This window comes from Peromyscus californicus, unplaced genomic scaffold (genome assembly GCF_007827085.1).
Source record: "Peromyscus californicus insignis strain IS unplaced genomic scaffold, ASM782708v3 Scaffold_17__1_contigs__length_78620276, whole genome shotgun sequence".
NCBI classification, from domain to species: Eukaryota; Metazoa; Chordata; class Mammalia; order Rodentia; family Cricetidae; genus Peromyscus; species Peromyscus californicus.
In genome coordinates, this window is record NW_026294469.1 from 21,309,431 (window position 1) to 21,329,111 (window position 19,681).

Below are 19,681 nucleotides of genomic sequence, written 5' to 3' on the forward strand. Positions count from 1 at the left end.
CTTTACTCACCGAGCCATCTATCCAGGCCTGAATTTTAGTTCTAATTACCTGGATCCAAAATACATGAAGGTGCTGTAGTATAAGACCTGGAGTTAAAGTTGAACATTATGTCCTGTCAGGACATATGAAAAGAGGGAAGCTGAGTGGTCTTCCCATGAGCCTTTTCCACCGACCACTCTGCTTCCTCGGGAAGGTTCTATAGCCAAGCAATCCCTTTACCATGGGCCACCACACGGTTTGCTTCTCACTAAGTAACAAGCTTCAGTGACCTCCCAGCTCCTGGTAGGATGCAGGCCTGTGCCATCTTGCTTTAGAGAACAGGCAGGGGTCTTCTCTACAAAGCCTGCCTCCCACAGTGCCTGCACATTCATTCTGTTCTGAGAGGAGCCGGTATTGGCCGCATGTGCGCTGTGCCCTCTTCTCCTGACTCGTGAATATGAACTGCAACCTCTGTCATCTGTCCAGTGCTAGAGCTTACGTGAGCCACCATCCCTAGAAACCTAGGACAAAAATCTCCTACCATCCAAGTTAAGGCAAAGCAGCCAGAGTATCCTCGCAAAGTATTCCCATCTTTGGAGTAACAGTGCTCTCAAGACCATTTTCTACTGAGTATCAAAACACAGTAGTGTTAGGTGTGGTAGCATTTGTGTCGCTGAGGTAGAAGGGATTTTGTGATAGAGGCCAGCCTGAGCTACCTAGAAAGGCCTTATCTTTAAAAAGGGGTAAGGAGAGAGCTTACCAGCATATACAGAGGCTTGAGTTTGATCCCCAGTACTATATAAACTGGATGTAATGGCACATGTCTGTAATTCAGTATGATCAAAAGTTCAGAGGCATACTTGGCTACATGGTAGGTTTGAGGTCAGCCTGAAATACATGAAACTCCAAAAAAAACAAAACATTGTACTGTTGCTAGGGTTAAATTAATATAAAATATTTCTGTGAAAATGGTAATTATTTTTCAGGGGAATTATGGATGTGGTGTAGTATTTCAAAGTTATCTTTGAAGATGAACTCTGAACTATGGCAAATTGTAACATAATGTAAAGTATTTATTAGTTCATTCCTTTACTGTTTGTTAATGTTAGTACCTTGGTCTGTCCAGGCAAGGCCTTTGTCATCCAAGCACTTAGAACAGTTCACAGAATGAACTTCCTTTGCTTGAGAGTGACACAGAACGATGTCTATGTGGTCACATGTGCTCCTCTTGTATGTTGCAGACAAATCTAGAACATGATGTTTATGAAAGACTTACCAACCTACAGGAAGGGATTATCCCAAAGAAAAAGGCAGCAACTGATGATGATCTACATCGAATAAATGAGCTAATACAGGTTTGCTGAGTCCTCAACCTTCCGGGTGCCCACTTGGCCACCAAAGCTGCTGCTGCTTCCTTTCCCCCTTGTTTGTTTGTTTGTTTGTTTAGTTAGATTATATTTTAATGACAACATTTCTGTCTTCCTTTTTCTCTCTCCAAACCCTCCCATATACCTTTCCCCACTACAAGAGTTATTTTGTACAAACTTACTTGCTTCAGTGTGCAATTACCAGGAGGTGCTCAGCCATTTTTTTATTTTTTTATTTTTTTATTTTTCCGGAGCTGAGGACCAAACCCAGGGCCTTGTGCTTACTAGGCAAGCTCTCTACCACTGAGCTAAATCCCCAACCATTTTTTTATTTACTTTAATTTTTCTTTTTTATTTATATATTTATATATATATATATTTATATATATATACACACACACATATATATATGTATGTATGTATGTATGTAATATATTTATATATTATGCCACATGCATGCAGGTATCTGCAAAGACCAGAAGAGGGTGTTGGATCCCCTGGAACTGCAATTACAAACAGTTGTGAGCACCAACATGACTGGGAACCAAATTCAGTTCCTCTTAACGAACAGCAAGCAGCAAGCACTAGTAGCTGCTGAGCAATCTCTCCCACCACGTTTCTCTTTTTTGGGGGGGGCGGGGGGGGGGGGGGGTTGGTTGGTTTTTTTCAAGACGGGGTTTCTCTGTGTAGTTTTAGTGCCTGTCCTGGATCTCACCCTGTAGACCAGGCTGGCCTCGAACTCATGTTATCTTCTTTTGTCTGCCTCCCTCTGATCCCTTCTTCTTCCTATTTAGTCTTCTTTCTACATTAATGTCTTTTTTTTTTCCCAGTGACCCCTTGAGTTTAATTTAATTAGTGTTGTTTAAAAGGCACATGGGTGGGTGTTTACAAAAATATGTCTGTGCCCCATACCAGTGAGCCACAGGCTTCTACTTGGTATCAGAAATGGATTCCCTCCTGTGGAGCCACCACAGATCCAATCAGAAGCAGTTCTTTACCCCTGGAACAGACTGGCCACTGTTTCACCAGTAAGTTCACTTTGCCTGGCCAGCTGGTAGTGTTGCACACACGGTCCACAAGATGAGTAAGGCTTAAGGAATTAACTCTCGATAGCAGTTCTCCCAGCACAGGAAGGGCGAGCCAGCAAGAAGAAAATCCACTTCCAGCCTGGTTTCCCTTTATCCTTTTAACAAGTCATACAGCATCTTTAGCAACGATGTCTTACAAATTAGTTCTAGCGGGGGCCTTGGGCCTCCCTGGCCAAGAATGAGATAATACAGTCAGCCTTGTTCTCTGTGGAATGCCTCTGCCCTGAGTGAACAGTTCTCTAAAGCTGTCTCATCCCATGACATCTAGGTAATGGTGTGCCTTCTGTTCCAGGGAAACATGCAGAGGTGTAAACTAGTGATGGACCAAATCAGTGAGGCCAGAGACTCTATGCTTAAGGTTTTGGATCACAAAGATCGGGTCCTGAAGCTCCTCAACAAGAACGGGACTGTCAAGAAAGTGTCAAAATTGAAGCGAAAGGAAAAGGTGTAGACCCAGAAGAATCAGGACTTGGAAACAATTTATGAAGAATGGTGATTCGGGGGGAGGGGAAGAGGGCTTAGCTACTTTCACAATGGAGCATTGCAAACAGGAGTTTTCCTCATTCAGCTGAGGAAGCAGAGCTGGTGGCACAGAAGGATCAGAGCTGGGCTGACATGGGGAGTCCTCCTTCCTCCAGGTACACGCCTGTTGCACCTCTGTCTTCAGCAACTCCTGATACTTGGGGACAGACGGCCAGCTGAGTTTTCAGCCTCCCAGTCCATAGACTGTATTTATCTGGTGGAGTCCTACAGGGCCTGAACTGAGCCTGGACTGAAGGTATCCACTTGGACAATCTGTTCTCTCTCGACTAAACATAAAACCTCTTCTCACTCCAGCAGTTCTTCTCTTTGACCTTCCAGTGCCCAAATTGGCCTTTTACGGTGGTGCCACAGCACCCGGAGAGTTGCCGCATCTCACACAGAAGGATTCCAGCGATCAGTTATCATTTCTGTTCAAAAGAACCATTTCCAAGAGATGTTATTACATTGTCTGAGCTGCCTGTATCAGAGCTGGATTCTTGTGGAGGTCGAGAGCAGGCAACAACTGCACTGCTCTGGGATCCTGTTCTGGAGAACATTTTCGGTTATCTGTACTTCCCTCCTGGTGTGATGCTGTTAATCATATGTACCACGCATCTCTAATGTTAATAAAGACTAGAAGAGGTTTTTGTAGATGAGCAGTTGGCCTCTTTCTAATGTGCATCTCCGAGGTGTTCATCTTGCTGCACTCACAGTGTTCAGTTCCTCGTTGAGTTCTACTTATCCCAGCAATCTGATGATGTTTTCAATGGTCAAGTCTTTGACTCTTGTCTTAAATTAAAATAAGCCTGATATAAAGCCATGCAGTAATGTTGCACACCTTAATCCCAGCACTTGGGAGGCAGAGACAGGTGGATCTCTATTTGAGGCGAGCCTGCTCTACAGAATGAGTTCCTGGACAGCCAGCGCTACACAGGGAAAATCCTGTCTCAGAAAACAAAATAATAATAAGCCTAATGTAACTTGGTCAAAACAAGGACTGTTATGGTTTCGATGCTGGCAATGGAGCCCCCAAGTGAGTGTATTTTCTTCACAGGATTGTGGGCACACGTCTGAAGTAATCTGTGTGGTATAATAACCAGTCTTGACTTCTTCATTGTGTGTGTGTATGTATTTGGGAGGGTGGCACACAGGATTGTGTGTGTGTTCATACACTTCCATGTATGTACAGGTGTAAACCAGAGATCAGTGTCATATCAGGTTTCTTCCTGTTTCATTCTCTGCTTCATTTTATTTTGTTTTTTCAAGACAGGGTTTCTCTGTGTAGTTCTGATTGTCCTAGAACTTGCTCTGTAGAGCAGAATGGCCTCAACTCAGGGATCTGCCTGCCTCTGCCTCTGAGTGCTGGGATTAAAGGTGTGCGCCACTATGCCTGGCCACATACATGTACTTGTTTGTATATACATATATATTCCTAAATATAAGCTGTCAAGTCCGTATGTTACTTGTTGTATGTTTGTTTTCATAGAGGATTGTTTGGCGCTGGACAAACAGTTGGTGTGCTCTGGGAAGAACCCCACCCCCACTCTCAGCTTTAATCGGTTGCCTGCAGTTCTTTGTGTAGGGCTGAAGCCTCATGGGCTTTTCGCCGTGCAATCTGGCATGTTCGTTGGTGTCATTCATGTTCCATTCATACCTGTTGGTCAAAGTTGCATACTCTTAGAGACAAATAATCAGAAAGCACCTTAGCGCCAGTTGTGGTGGCTCATACCTGTGATTCCAGCATTTGGGAAATGAAGGCGGAAGGGTTAGGATTTTTAGGTCACCCTCCACAACACAGGAAGTTTGAGGCCAGCATAGGCTACATGACATGGCATGCAGGCAGAACACTAAAAATAAAATTAATGCATCTAATAACTTAATGGTTCTGCTGGGTGTGGCAGCCTCTTGTGTACAGCAGCCTGCAGCTGTCTCAGTCCTGCCCCCAGACACGCTTCCCAGCGTGCCAGCTCTGAACAAGGAGGTATCCGAAGTGAGGACTGGTTCATTTTCTGGACCGTCTCCTCGAGAGACTTCCATGGTCCGTGCTGCTGCCTGAGCCATGCTGATGTCCATGATTTGTGCTGCTGCTGTAGACAGTGTTGATGCCCAGAATCTCTGCTGCCGCCAGAAGCCATGTCGATCAATGTCCGAGGTCCATGCCACCACTGGGACCAGGCTGATGTATGTGACCTGAGCCGACATGGGAAACTGTATTGAAGTCCATCCACAATCCATGCTGCCGCCTGAAACCATGAATGTAAGAGAGGATGGCCCACACACACACAAGATGGTGCAGGACAGACCCAGGCAAATTCTCCACACAAAGGAGATTTGTTATCCTGGGGGTTGGGGGGTTACCTCTAGATCAGGCAGAGGCAGACAGCAAGCAGTAGCAATATTTTGCAGGAGTGAGTTTCTAAGAAGAAAAAGGGGGAGTCTCTGTTAGGGTGAGTTGCTAAATCCTGATTGGACATGTTAGCCAAATAATGAATTTTGATTGTTGGACCTTGGTGTTTTGTCTTAGGAATGAGTCAGTAGCCAAATAAAGGAGTGGAACTTTGGGGGCTAGCTGTAAGAATGTAATCTAAGCTTTTTTAGCAAGAGAGGGCAAGTTGGAAAACGGCAGAATCTGTTGTTGCCCTGTTTGCCGTGCTGGGCCTGTTAGAAAGCCCTTCACTGTGCAAGCCCATGGTCTGTGTTGCTGCTGCCTGTTACAGCAAGAAAGCTCCTTTTGCAGTGGTCTCTATGACTGCAGACTCATAACCGAGACTGAGAGACACTGAAGACGTCTGTGACAGCCTCCACCCCACCCCCCACACACACCTAAGAAGAAACAGTCCAGACCGGAAGCTACCGAAGAGAGCCCTTAGAAATAAAACTGATGAAGATGCTGAAGTGTAGCTCTTCTTCACTGATGGCTTCTGGTGAGGACGGGAGGACTCCGTTTTCAGGGCTAGCCCCTGGGAGTTCGACTATGCTGCAGTTAATACATGGGCAACACAAATTGCACTTGGGTTTTTTTTGGGGGGGGGGCGGGAGTCAGGTGCCAGGGTGGAAGGGTGGACCTGGGAGGAATGGGAAGTGAGTGTGATCAGGTACATTGTACATAATTCCCAAATGATTACTAAAAATATTATGTTGGGGGTTGAGTGTGGAGAGTTCTTGAAGAGTACCCAGGCTCAATTCCTAGAGCCCACATTGCTTGGCTCACAGTTGCCTGCAATTCCAGGTCCAGGGGGAAATAAATGCCTCTGACCTCCCAGGGCGTTCTCATGCTAAGTGAAACACACAAAACAGCAAATATTGTGCAATTCTACTCACAAGCATTTTCTCAAAGAGACAGATACATAGAGACCAAAAGAACATGAAAGTCTACTAAGGACTATTATAAAGGATACAGAGACATAAAGAGTTGGAAAGAATGGAAAAGCCAGGCGGTGGTGGTGCACGCCTTTAATCCCAGCACAGAGGCAGGCAGATCTCTGTGAGTTCGAGGCTAGCCTGGTCTACAAAGCAAGTTCCAAGACAGCCAGAACTCTTGCACAGAGAAACCTTATCTCAAAAAACCAAAGAAGGAGGAGGAAGAAGAAGAAGGAAGAAAGAAGAGGAGAAGAAGCAGCAGCAGCAGCGGCGGCCATGGAGGAGTGCTGCTTACTGGCTTGCTGAGCCTGCCTTATAGCATCAAGGACCACCGTTGTGGGATGTTTGATCACACTGTGATCCTCAAGATTGTGCTAATTAAATAAAAACTGAGGTCAGGAGGCAGAGCCAGTGGCTAGTTGACAGGAAGTAGCCATAGAGGGTAAACGGGATCTAGAAGACAGAGAAACACAAAGGAAATAGAAGGGAGAGATGGAGAGTGTGGGTGGTTCCTTTTGGATTGGAACAATGGAAAATTTCTTTGAGACACCGGCTGTCTTAGGGTTTCTATTGCTGTGAAAAGACACCATGACCACAGCAACTCTTATTTAAAAAAAACAAACATTTAACTGGGGTGGCTTGCTTACAGTTTCAGAGGTTCAGTCCATTATGGTAGAGAGCATGCAGGCAGATGTGCTGGAGGAATAGCTGAGAGTCCTACATCTTGCAGGCAACAGGAAGTCAACTGACTCACTTGGTGGTATCTTGAGAATAGGAAACTTCAAAGCCCGCCCTCACAGTGACACACTCCCCCAACAAGGCCATAGCCACTCCAACAAAGTCTCACCTCCTAATAGTGCTACTCCCTTTGAGATTATGGGGGCCAACTACTTTCAAACTACCACACCAGCTGAGGAGTTAGGTCAGCTAGTTGCTCCTCAACCTCTGAGCTAGCAGGTTTTCACCCCCAGCCTCTGACTCCTGAGACTTTATTGGTAAAATCAGAAGATATAAATTTAGATTAAAAACAACAGGGCACCTACCTAAAAGTGGTGCTGCCCTCAGTGAGCTGGGACCTTCCACATCAATCATGCCAATCTGCTGGGGGCATTTTCTCAGCTGAGGTCCACTCTTCTAAAAGGTTTCTCTTATAACTTGTATCAAGTTGACCTAAAACTAGCCAGACAATAGTGAAAACGGAAAATTTTTTGTTTTTTGGTTTTGCTTGTTTGTTTGTTTTTTTTTTTTTGAGACAGGGCTTCTCTGTATAGCTTTGGAGCCTGTCCTGGAACTCACTAGGTAAACCAGGCTAGACTCGAACTCACAGAAATCCACCTACCTCTGCCTCCCAGTGCTGGGATTAAAGGCGTGTGCCACCACCACCCAGCAAAAATGGAAAGTTCTGTGCTCATTTCACTACACAGAAAAACACTTTGAGAAACAAAAACCAAATATATATATGCATATATATATGCATGTGCTAACAAGTAAGAGAAAAGATGCCATAAATTTGAAGGAGAGCAGGCAGGGGTATGTGATTAAACTACAATCTCAAAACTTTAAAAAAATTAAGAAATTAATAATAATAACGAAAAGAGTATACAATTTTGCTGGGCATAGTGGCACATGCTTTTAATCCCAGCACTTAGGAGACAGATGCAGGCAGGTGGATTTCTGTGAGTTCAAGGATAGCCTACCTAGTGGTCTACCTAGTGAGACTGAATAAAAAAGTATTATATAGCTTATCTTTGCATATTTTAATCTGAAGATTTGATTTGTGTTTATTCTAATAGTTGTGTGGAATTCAGTTTATCTGCGTTCAAGGTCCTGTCATCAGCATACAAACTTTTCTTCTCCCATTTGTTTTTCTTAGAACTCTTATACTGAATAGAAACCATAGGAGTGGGCATTGTTGCCTCGAACCTGACCAAGATGGAAAAGCTTCCAGTCTTTGCCATTGACGATCGTGTTAGCTGTAGATCTGTATTTCTGTTTAGAGGTTGTTGTTTTATTTTAATGGTGAAGGGTTGATAGTTGACAGGGTCTCATGTAGCCCAGGCTGACCTCATACTCATTATGCAGCTAAGGCCTTGAACTCCTGATCCTCTTGCCCCAGAGACCACTCACGTACTGGTATTAGATATGCGGCCCACCACAATAGGCTAGATGTTTTTCAAGGGCTACAGAACAGTGTTTGTTCATTGGTTTTCTGAGACAGGGTCTCTCAAGGCCAGGCTAGCCTTGAACTCACAGCCAGTCCTCTTGCTTCAGCCTACCAAGTGCTGGGACTACAGGCACAAGTGAGCCACCACATTTCACTTTCTGTTTCCTAAAGGTTTCCACAGGTGTTGGCTATCTCACATGTCTTTTGGGTGTGTCAGAGTAATGGCTATACATCACCAGCCATCTTCAGCACAATGTATCTTTCTAGTTGGACACTGTAGCTTTTGCCCATAGACAGGTGAGCATTTGGAAGTGGGCAGCCTCTTGTAAAATAGACATGTGGGCCCTGATGATGCCGCAGTCCAAGTATGTGTTGTCTTACAAGATTGATACAAGTTTGAAGCTAGTCATCGCAGAAATAGAATAGTGAAAATTTCAAGTCACTGGGACTGCCTTGGTGGTTAAGGACACTTACTGCTCCTTCAGAGGATCCAGGTTCAATTCCCAGCACCTCCATGGGGCACAGAACCATCTGTACCTCCAGTTCCAGGGCATCTGACACTCTCCTCTGGCCTCCATGAGTACCAGGAACACATGTGGTACATAGACATACATGAAGGCAAAACATTCAGAGAAAATTAAAAACTTTTTTTTTTTTTTTTGGTTTTTTGAGACAAGGTTTCTCTGTGTAGTTTTGGTGCCTGTCCTGGATCTCGCTCTGTAGACCAGGCTGGCCTCGAACTCGCAGAATCTGCCTGGCTCTGCCTCCCAAGTGCTGAGATTAAAGGCGTGCGCCCCCACCGCCTGGCAACAATTTTTTTTTTTTTTATTTCAAGTTACTTGAAAGATGTTTGGGGAGCCTCCTTTGCTTTTTTTCAGATCATGAGACAAAAATCATTGTCATGCCTGGCATAGGGGCACAGTATTGTAATCTCAACACTGGGAGGCAGACGCAGGAGAATCGTGAGTTCAAAGCCAACCTGGCTCCATAATAAGACCAGGTGTAGGGATGGAACGTAACTCAGTTGGTGGAGTTCTTGCCTAGCACACAGTAGGGCCCACATGTGATCCCTGGCACTGAATAAAATCCGTTGTGTTGGTGCTCATCTATAACACCACCAATAATGAGGTGGCATTGAAAGGCTCAGAAGTTCAAGGTCATCCTTGACTATATGGTAAGTTTGAAGCCAGCCTAGACTATGGGAGACCCTGCCAAGAAAGAGAGAGAGAGAGAGAGAGAGAGAGAGAGAGAGAGAGAGAGAGAGAGAGAGAGAGAAAAGAGAAAAAAGAAAGAAAGAAAGAAAGAAAGAAAGAAAGAAAGAAAGAAAGAAAGAAAGAAAGAAAGAAAGAAAGAAAGAAAGAAAAGAAAGAAAGAAAGAAAATGTAAAAATTCAGGCACAGTGAGGCACGTCTGTAATCCCAGAACTCAGGAGGCTGAGGCAAGAGAATGGCAGGGAGTCAAGTCCAGCCTAGGCTTCAGAGTAAAACCATCTCAAAAAAGAAAAAAAGGGAGCTGGAGAGATGGCCCAGAGAGTAAAGTGATTGTTGTGATGCATGGGGACCTAAGTTTCAATTTCCAGTGCCCATATAAAGTCAAGTATGGGTCACCTCTGTAGTCCCAGCATTTGGATGTGGAGACAGGCTTCCTGGGGCTTGCTGGGCAGTCTAAACAATGGTGAGCTGTAGGTTCAGAGAAAGACTATCTCAGAAGCAAGATGGAGAAGAGATTGAGGAGGATATCCTTACCTCTGGCCTCCACAACATCCACCAGACTGGCCTTGAATTCACAGAGGGCCACCTGCCTCTGCCTCTCAAGTGCTGGAATTAAAGGTATGTGCACCTCACTGGGCTACAAAATCTCTTATACCCAGCAAAGGTGTTCTCTACGCAGCAGTCGCCTGGGTAGAGAGCAGTCACTCCCCTATAATGTATCTTCAGTTTCTTTGCTGAAAAAAAGGCTTGAGGATATCCCCTGTATGAGGTTCAAGTTTTTATGCATTTTCTTTTCTTGAGAATTTCATATGTGTATACAACAAAATTTGATATCTGTTACCACCCATTTCTCACCTCCAGTTCCCTTCTGTCCCCGTTGTGAGTTCTGAGAATCAAAAGTCATGTCATCACACTGGGTAACAAACCCCCCCCTCTGTCTCTCTCTGTCTGTCTCTGTCTCTGTCTCTGTCTCTCTCTCTCTCTGTCTCTCTCTCTCTCTCTCTCTCTCTATATATATATATATATATATATATATATATATACACATATATATACATATATATGTGTATATATATATATATATATATATATATACACATATATATACATATATATGCTCTGGATTTATTGGTCCTCAGCTCCAGAGAGAAGAAAAAAATGGAACTTAAAAATTTGTCCATTTTTGTCACTTCCTAAAACAATATCTTACTAGTTTTCCCTATTGATTTAATTGCAGTATTTGTATATTTATTAAATATTTTAGAGATATGTAATCACTTTTTATTATTTACTTATTTATTTTGATTTTTCAAAACAGCATTTCCCTGTGTAGCCCTGACTGTCCTAGATGGAGTTACTTTTTAAAAAAAATAACTTCTATTTATGTGTACATGTGTGCCTGAGTGTATATATGTATACCATGTGTGTGCAGGTGACTGTTGAAATCAGAAAATTGTTTTGGGGCTCCTGAAACTGGAGTTACAAGTGACTATGAGCCACCCAACATGGTGCTAGGGACCAAATCTTGGTCCCCAGCAAGAGCAACAGTGCTCTTAATCTTTCAGCCCTGATGTACGTCTGTCTGTCTGTCTGTCTCTCTCTCTCTGTCTCTGTATGTGTGTGAGAGAGAGAGAGACAGACAGACAGAGCCAGAGAGAGGTCATCAGGTATGGGTGGTAAGTACCATTGAACCATCTCATCTTATTGTCCCTAATCACCATCCTTGGTGACATAGCAAGTTCAAAGCCAGCTTGGTGTGCAGGAGATGCTCTCAAGAGCTGAGGAGGGCTGCACACAGCTCAGTTCATAGCTCAGTTGCAGTGCTTGCCTAGTGTGCACCAAGTGTTGAGTTGCACTGCAGAAGGCAAGAATGCAGAGCTCAGTTCATGACAGCAGACGCGATGTCTGGACCATGACTTTCAGCAGGGAGGTTGGGGATCCAGGATAACATGGGAGGCTCCAAGGACCCGGAATGTCTCCTGGGCTGTGCTTCTATTAGCATTTGCATGCATAGATTCTACACCATCATTAAACTACGTTTACAAGAACTAGAAAGTTCTGCTTGATGGTTAACCAGGGAGAACACAGACAAGGAAGTATGAATAAGAAATATACGGGAGCATAATCACAAGCTTTTACATCTAAAAAAGAAAAAGCACATTACAGCTCCTCGAGCTGCAAATGGCCGGTGTACAGATCATTTTCTTCTGTCCTTAGTGTGCTAAGGGTCAGGGTGCTCTTAGATACAGAAAGTGGTTTTGCTCAGCCAAAGCTGCTGGCAATATTGCACAAATGCACAGACTCATGCACACACACAAATAAAACATATCTTTAAGATAAGTTTAAGGTCATTTTGGCTTCATAGTGAGTTTGAGGCCAGCTTTGACCCTGTTTGAAAAATATATATGTAGACAGGCTGGAGAAATAGTTCAGCAGATGTTCAGTTGTTGCTCTTGCATAGGACACAGGTTTGATTCCCAGCACCCACCTGACAGCTCACAGCCATCTGTAACTCCAATTCCAAGGTATCCAGTGCCTTCTTTCTGCCTTTACAGGCACCAGGCACACACATGGTATACACACATATATGCAGGCAAAACACACATAGACAAAAATAATAGTAAGCTGGATATGACAAGCCAGGCATGGATGCACACACCTTAATTCTAGCACTCAGAAACAGACAGAACTCTGTGAGTTTGAGGCCAAACCAGTCTACATAAGTTTCAGGACAGCCAGAGCTATGTACAGAGACCCTGTCTCAAGTAATAATAATAAGCCGAGTGGCAGTTGCACATGACTTTAATCCCAGCACTAGGGAGGCAGAAGCAGGTGGATCTCTGTGAGTTCAAGGCCAGCCTGGTCTACAGAGTGAGATCCAGGACAGGCACCAAAACTGAGAAACCCTGTCTCGAAAAATAAAAAATAAAAAAAAAAATAAATCATGTTCTCTACATGAAACTCACATTGAATATAAAGAAACAAGGAGTTAGATGTACACATACACATACACACACACACACACACACACACACACACACACACTACACACACACACACACACACACACACACACACACACACACGTTCATCACTCAGAGTGGCACACACGTATAAACAATAAAAATTAAATTAAATCTTTGGGTCGGATATGGTAATATACACCTTTAATCCCAGCACTCGGGGAGGCAAAGTCAGGCAGATCTCTATGAGTTTGAAACCAGCCTCATCTTACATAGTGAGTTGCAGGCCACTTAGAGATACATAGTGAGACCCTGTCTCAAAAAACAACAATAATTTTTAAAGTGTAATAAAAAACAAACAAAAAGCTGGCCGTGAGAAAGAGAAGCCAGAAGTTCAGCCTTGGACAAAAAGCTGAGTCAAGAACTCCTCACCAGGCGTGGTAGTGCACACCTTTGATCCCAAAACTCAGGAGGCAGAGGCAAGCAGGAATCTGTGAAGTTGAGGCCAGCATGGTCTGAGTTCCAGGACAGCCAGGGCTGTTACACAGAGAAACCTTGTCTCCAAACAAACAAAAAGAACTCCAGCTGACTGCCTCAACTTCCCCAGTGGGTTTCTGCTAGAAGTTGTGAACACCTGATTGGATTACATTATCTCTGTTAGTTGCTGTTCCTTATTTGGAAGCCTCACTGGAGCAGACATTTGGCTCTGCCCAAGACTCTCTTTCTGAAACTCCAGCTGACATCCTCAAAGGTCTTCCTTAATCAGCTTCTGTTAGATGTTTTGAGCACTCAAAGTGATGCTGCCCATCTTATGCTATCCTTTGCTATTTGTTGTTTAACTTTGGCTTGCTATATACTTTAACTCATTCAAAATCAAAAGTACGGCTATCATGGATCATTTTGCAGGCCATTCAGAACATGCCCCCCCCCACAAAAAAAGTGCAAAATATGTTTAATGTAAATAATAACCAAAAGATAATGAATGTGGGTATGTTACTGTTAGGTAAAATAAACTTGAAATGAAATGGTTGCAGGAAACAAAAGACATTTTGTGTTCATAAAACATTCAGTCCAGGCTAGAATGATGGCTTAGTGGCTAAAGGACTTGATATTCTTCCAGAAGACCTGAGTTCAACTCCCAGAACCCCTGTTGGGAAGTTCACAACCACCTGTAACTCTAGAAGATATCCAACTTCTTCTTCTGGCCTTTGAGGGCACCCACATACATGTGGCATCTACTCACACAGATATACACACACATACACATAAAATGTTCAATTCTGCAAGAATGTACAACATACATAAACATATTTGTACCATATCATATAGCTCCAAAATGTACAAAGCAAAACTGACAGAATTGAAGAGGAAACGTAAGGTTCGGCATCAACAGACACTGCGGTACTCTTCTCCACTCATAGTGAATGAGGTAACAGGACTAAAGAGCAACACGGGTTGGATTGATAAAAGCACTTGCTGTGCCAGCTTGACAACCCGTGTTTAATCTCTGGAATCCACAGAAAGGTGGAAGGAGATAACTAAACTCCCGAAAGTGATTCTCTGAAATCCACATGTACTCTGTCATATAGGGTGCCGGCCTGCCTGCCTGCCTGCCTGCCTACAATGGTAGTTCATCCTGCTTGTCAACTTGAAAGGATCTGTGTGGTGGTTTAAATGAGAATGCTCCCCACGGGTTCATATATTTGAATGCTCAGTCACCAGTGGAACTGTTTGAAAGGATGACAAGGATTAGGAGGTGTGGCCTTGTTGGAGAAAGTGTGTCACTGCAGGGGGGTTTTGAGGTTTCAAAAGCCCACACTAGACCCAGGTTCTCAATCTCTTTCTATCTCTGTCTGTCTCTGTCTCTCTGTCTCTGTCTCTGTGTCTCTGTGTCTCTCTCTCTCTCTCTCTCTCTCTCACACACACACACACACACACACACACACACCACAATAATAATAAAATATCTTTGGTTTTTTGAGACAGGGTCTCACCATATAGCTCTGGCTAGCCTGGCCGGCCTAGAACTCACAGAGATCTGCCTACCTCTGCCTCCTGAGTGCTGGCATTAAAAGTGTGTACCATCAGCCGGGCGGTGGTGGCGCACGCCTTTAATCCCAGCACTCGGGAGGCAGAGGCAGGCGGATCTTTGTGAGTTCAAGGCCAGCCTGGCCTAGAGAGAGGTCCAGGAAAGGCGCAAAGCTACACAGAGAAACCCTGTCTCGGAAAACCTAAAAAAAAAAAAAAAAAAAGTGTGTACCATCACACCCAACTAATAGTACACTTTTAAAGATCAATAAGGAAATAGAGAACTTGAACAATAAGCCAACTTGATCTAACTGACATACATAACAGACTCAGCAAGAGCAGAATGTACATTATCCTTATGTGTGGATGAAACATTATCCAGGAGAGGGCATTGGTTAGTCACAGAATAAGTCTCAATAGCTGTGTGTGTGTGTGTGTGTGTGTGTGTGTGTGTGTGTGTGTGTGTGGTGTTGGGAACTGAATGCCTCATGATTCCAAGGTATATTAAACAGGATTCTCTAGAGGAACAGAACCAATAGAATATGCATTGCATTTAGTGTAAAGGGAATTTATTAGATTGGCTTTCATGATAGAGACTGGGTAGTCCAATGATGGCTCTTGGGGAGGCTGACAGCTTAGCGGCTGCTCATTCTGAACTGGTACCTCAGCAGTCACAATCCAGTGCTGGAAGCCTGAAAGCTCCAGTGACGGGTCTTCAGTCCACATTGAAACCCCAAAGCCACTGGACTCTGACGGCAGTGGAGGATGGCAGGATAAACACACCCACAAGCAAGAAGCAAAGGCAAGCAGACAGGGGACCCTGCTCTTTCCTCAGCTCTTTCTGTCTGCACGGTGGTGCTACTTGCTCTTAGTGCAGGTCTTCCCCATCAGTCCATCCTCTCTGGAAACAGCCTCACAGGCATACCCAGAGGTGTGTCTCCTAGGTGATTCCAGCCTGTCTTCGTCACCATTCTACTGCTCTGAAGAGACACCGTGACCAAGGCAACTCTTATAAAGAAAGCATTTCCTTGGGGTCTTGCTTACAGTTCAGAGGTTTAGTCCATAGTCATCATGGCAGCACACGCTGGAGCACTAGCTGAGAACTAATCCTGATCTGCAAACCAAGGGGGAGGGGGAGGGGGAAAGAAAGACAGAGACAGAAAGAGAGAGCCCGGGCCTGGTGTGGGGTTTTCGTTTTTTGTGTTTCTCAGAGCTGAGGACCAAACCCAGGGCCTTGTGCTTGCCAGGCAAGTGCTCTACCACTGAGCTAAATCCCCAACCCCATGGGCTTTTGAAACCTCAAAGCCCACCCCCAGTGACACATTTCCTCCAACAAGGCCATACCTCCTAATCCTTGTCATCCTTTCAAACAATTTCACTGGTGACTAAGCAATCAAATATATGAATGTAGTAAAATATTATTTTAAGATGTGTTACTTTTGTTTACATTGTGTTTGTTTAACTGTGAATCTGTGTTATTGTACCTATCTAACACACCTGATGATCTAATAAAAAGCTGAATGGCCAATAGTGAGGTGGGAGAAAGGATAGGTGGGGCTGGCAGGCAGAGAGTATAAATAGAAGGACAAATCTGGAAAGTGAGAATTGAAAAGAAGGAGCCAAAGAAGGAGGAGGACATCAAGGGCTAGCCACCCAGCTACACAACCAGCAACGGAGTAAGATTTACAGAAGTAAGAGAACAGAAAAAGCCCAGAGGCAAAAGACAGATAGGTTAATTTTAAGTTAAGGAAAGCTGGCTAGAAACTAAGCCAAGCTAAGGCCAGGCATTCATAAGTAAGAATTTGTCTCTGGGGCTGGAGAGATGGCTCAGAGGTTAAGAGCACTGACTGCTCTTCCAGAGGTCCTGAGTTCAACTCCCAGCAACCACATGGTGGCTCACAACCATCTGTAATGAGATCTGGTGCCCTCTTCTGGTCATACATACAAAATAAATAAATGAATCTTTAAAAAAAAAAAAAAAAAAAAAAAAAAAAAGAATTTGTCTCTGAAAGATTTATTTGGGAGCTAGGTGGTGGGCCTCCCAAAAGAGAAAAACAACAACAACTTATGAGCCTATGGCGGCCATTCTCATTCAGACCACCTCACAGATCCTTTCAAGTTGACAAGCAAGATAAACTGTCACATTAGGCAGGCACTCTACCGCAGCGCTACATCTCTAGCCCTCAAGAGATATAAAAAGACAGAATTCATAAATGAGATTTTACCAATCACAATGGAATGAATCTAGAAAACAGAAATGCAAGTGAAGCTAGAAAATTTATAAGTACATGGAAATTTAATTCCTAATTAACACGAAATAATCCCAGTGGAATTTAGAAAGTACATCAAGACAATATAGAGAAACATAGAATAATGGAGGGCAATGCTCAAAGGGAAATTTACAGCTGTAAGATATCAGTGTTGATAAAAGAAAGTGTATGTCAAATCAATAGCCTAAGGGACTAGGAATAAAAGAACCAATAAAGCTCACACGAGGAAGGATGTATTGGTGATAAACTATAGGTTTGATTTCCCTATCATCAATTTACAGAGCAGAGCCAAGCTTGGAGGAACACATCAGTCATCCCAGCACTTAAGATCCTCTCAGGCCAGGATGGGCTGCGCAGTAGGATCATGTCTCATAAAAGAAAGCCAGATACTTCAATCCTAGGAACCCATGATGGAAGGAGAGAACTCCTCCCCAAAATTGGCCTCTGATCCCCAACAGTAGGCACTGTTACATGAATATGCACATGCTGCACCCCCCCCCCCCCCGCCACGCACACACACAAACACACGAGTGCACAGAGGCAGGGAGACCCAAAACAAATCATATTAGGCTACTGAGATGGTTCAGCACACAACGCACAACGTACTTGCTGACATGTTGCCTGACATCATGAGTTCAATCCCTGAAACCCACATAAAGGTGAAGGTAGGTAGAGAACTCACTCCAAAAAGTTGTCCCCATACCTCTACATGTGCACATAGACACACATGCATCCCCCCCCACAACAACAATAATAATAATAAATAAATAAAAATTTTAAAAATCAATTGTATTAGATGAGCTCTCTTATTTTCGGCGTTGGAGACCAAACCTACAACCCTGAATTTGCTAGGCAGGTTCAGCTAAGTTCACCATCCTTCTGGGTTTGATGCTCTTATTCAAAGCTTTATTTTATTTTATGTGCATGCATATTCTGCCTGCATGTTTGAAAGCTTACCACATACATGCAATGGCTGTAGAAGTCACAAGAGGGTGTGTGATCCTTAGTAACAGGAATTACAGGAATGAACCACTGTATGGGGGACCAGGAACCAAAACCGAGACCTCTGTAAGCTCAGCATGTGCTCTTAACCACGAAGCCAGCTCCCGGTCCCCATGAGTGTTTCCAAGACATGGTCTCACACTCTAAGCAAGTTAGCCTCAACTCACTACAAAGCCAGGCTGGCTTCAAACTGGCTACCCACAGTCTCCCAAATTCTGAGACGATAGTCATGAGCTACCACCCCTGAACTATTTTCATATAAGCAGTATTAAATTCCATTTTCCTTACATTTCAACAGACAATGACAGAAAACTAAAATGTAACAGGGGTGGGGGGAATTACTAATGTTTCTGAGAACTATTAGTTCTTTTTTAAAACTACTACAACCAAATTGTGATGAGACCTGTAACCCCAGCATTCAGGAGATGGAGGCACAAGGATCAGGAATTCAAGGCCTCTAGGTTGGTAATGGTGCACGCCTTTGATCCAGCACTCGGAAGGCAGAGTCAAGCGGATTTCTATGAGTTTGAGGCCAGCCTGGTCTACAGAGTGAGATCCAGGATAAGCACCAAAACTACATAGAGAAACCCTGTCTAAAAAAGTCTAAAAAAAAAAAAAAAAGAGTTCGAGGCATGCCTGGCTACAAAATGAAAACCAAGTTCAGTGCAGCCAGCAGCATGCCCATGCAATCACAGCACTTAGAAAATGGGAGCAGGCATTTTTTAGTAAAAGGGGGACGTGTAGGGCTCTGGCCCCCGTTTTGGGTAACTGTTGCCTTGCTTGTTGACCTTGACATTGATATCCTCCCTAAGCTAATTCCCTACCGGGTTCCACCCTCCTGAGTGCTTAAGGGAAGTTCCTTGTCTGTGTATCTTGCATAATGGGCGTTAACAGCTTAGATGCAGGATTGTAAAACATCTTAGTGAACTTCTGTCCTCCGGGGTTCTCCCACTGTGCTGTAAGCCTGTATTTAAGACCTCCTCCCTCCTTCAATAAACGGCATTCGACACTAAATAAAAAAAATTAAAAAAAAAAAAAAAGAAAATGGAAGCAGGAAGAGTGAGACAAATTTGAGGTCATCCTGAGCTACATGTGAGTTCAAGTCTAACCTGTGCTAGAGGGATTCAAAAATAAACAAACAAGAGAAGGCTGAGTGTGCGGCACACAACTCAAATTCTGGCACTTCCAGGTGGAGGCAGGAGGTCAAGGCCAATGTCATCTACACAGCAAGTTTGAGATCAGCCTGGGCCGTATGAAAAGCAGAATGGAGAAGAGGGAGGAGGAGAAGGCAACAGTCTCAGGAGTACAGTTTAGAGATCCAGCACTCCTAGCATTCCAGAAGCCCCGAGTTCAGTCCCAGCACTGGGGAGGGGTTAGGCTGGGGTGAAATGTGAAGATTTTACCCTCCAGCACTTTTACCACGTCCTTCTCATTCCCCCTCATGATTACTAATGCTTTGCCCTGTCTGGTTCACTTAACCAAAGAACAGACAGCAGGGAAGTGGAGATGACTCCAAGGTTATTCAGCTGTGGTCCCAGCACCCATGTCAGGTGGCTTACAACCATTAATTCCTGCTCCAGGAGATCTGACACCTTCTTCTGAGAGGGCACCTGAACACACATGGCACACACACACACACACACACACACACACACACACACACACACATTTAAAAAAAAAAAACCTCTGAGTTTTTATTTTTGTGTGTGTTTGTTTTTGTTTTAGA

At 44.0% G+C, this 19,681-nt stretch overlaps 1 protein-coding gene across 4 annotated transcripts in view; it reads left to right on the plus strand.

Annotated features, from left to right (window-relative positions):
* The window catches only part of Sap130 (Sin3A associated protein 130), a 75,006-nt gene extending 71,398 nt beyond the window's left edge, over positions 1-3,608 (plus strand). For all 4 annotated transcript variants that reach the window (XM_052741756.1, XM_052741757.1, XM_052741754.1 and 1 more), the window contains exons 20-21: positions 1,222-1,335; positions 2,728-3,608. In XM_052741756.1, coding sequence (XP_052597716.1) covers positions 1,222-1,335; positions 2,728-2,886 — 273 coding nt within the window. In that variant the 3' untranslated portion in view covers positions 2,887-3,608. The remainder of the gene's footprint in view (positions 1-1,221; positions 1,336-2,727) is intronic.
* The last annotated feature ends 16,073 nt before the right edge of the window (positions 3,609-19,681 follow it).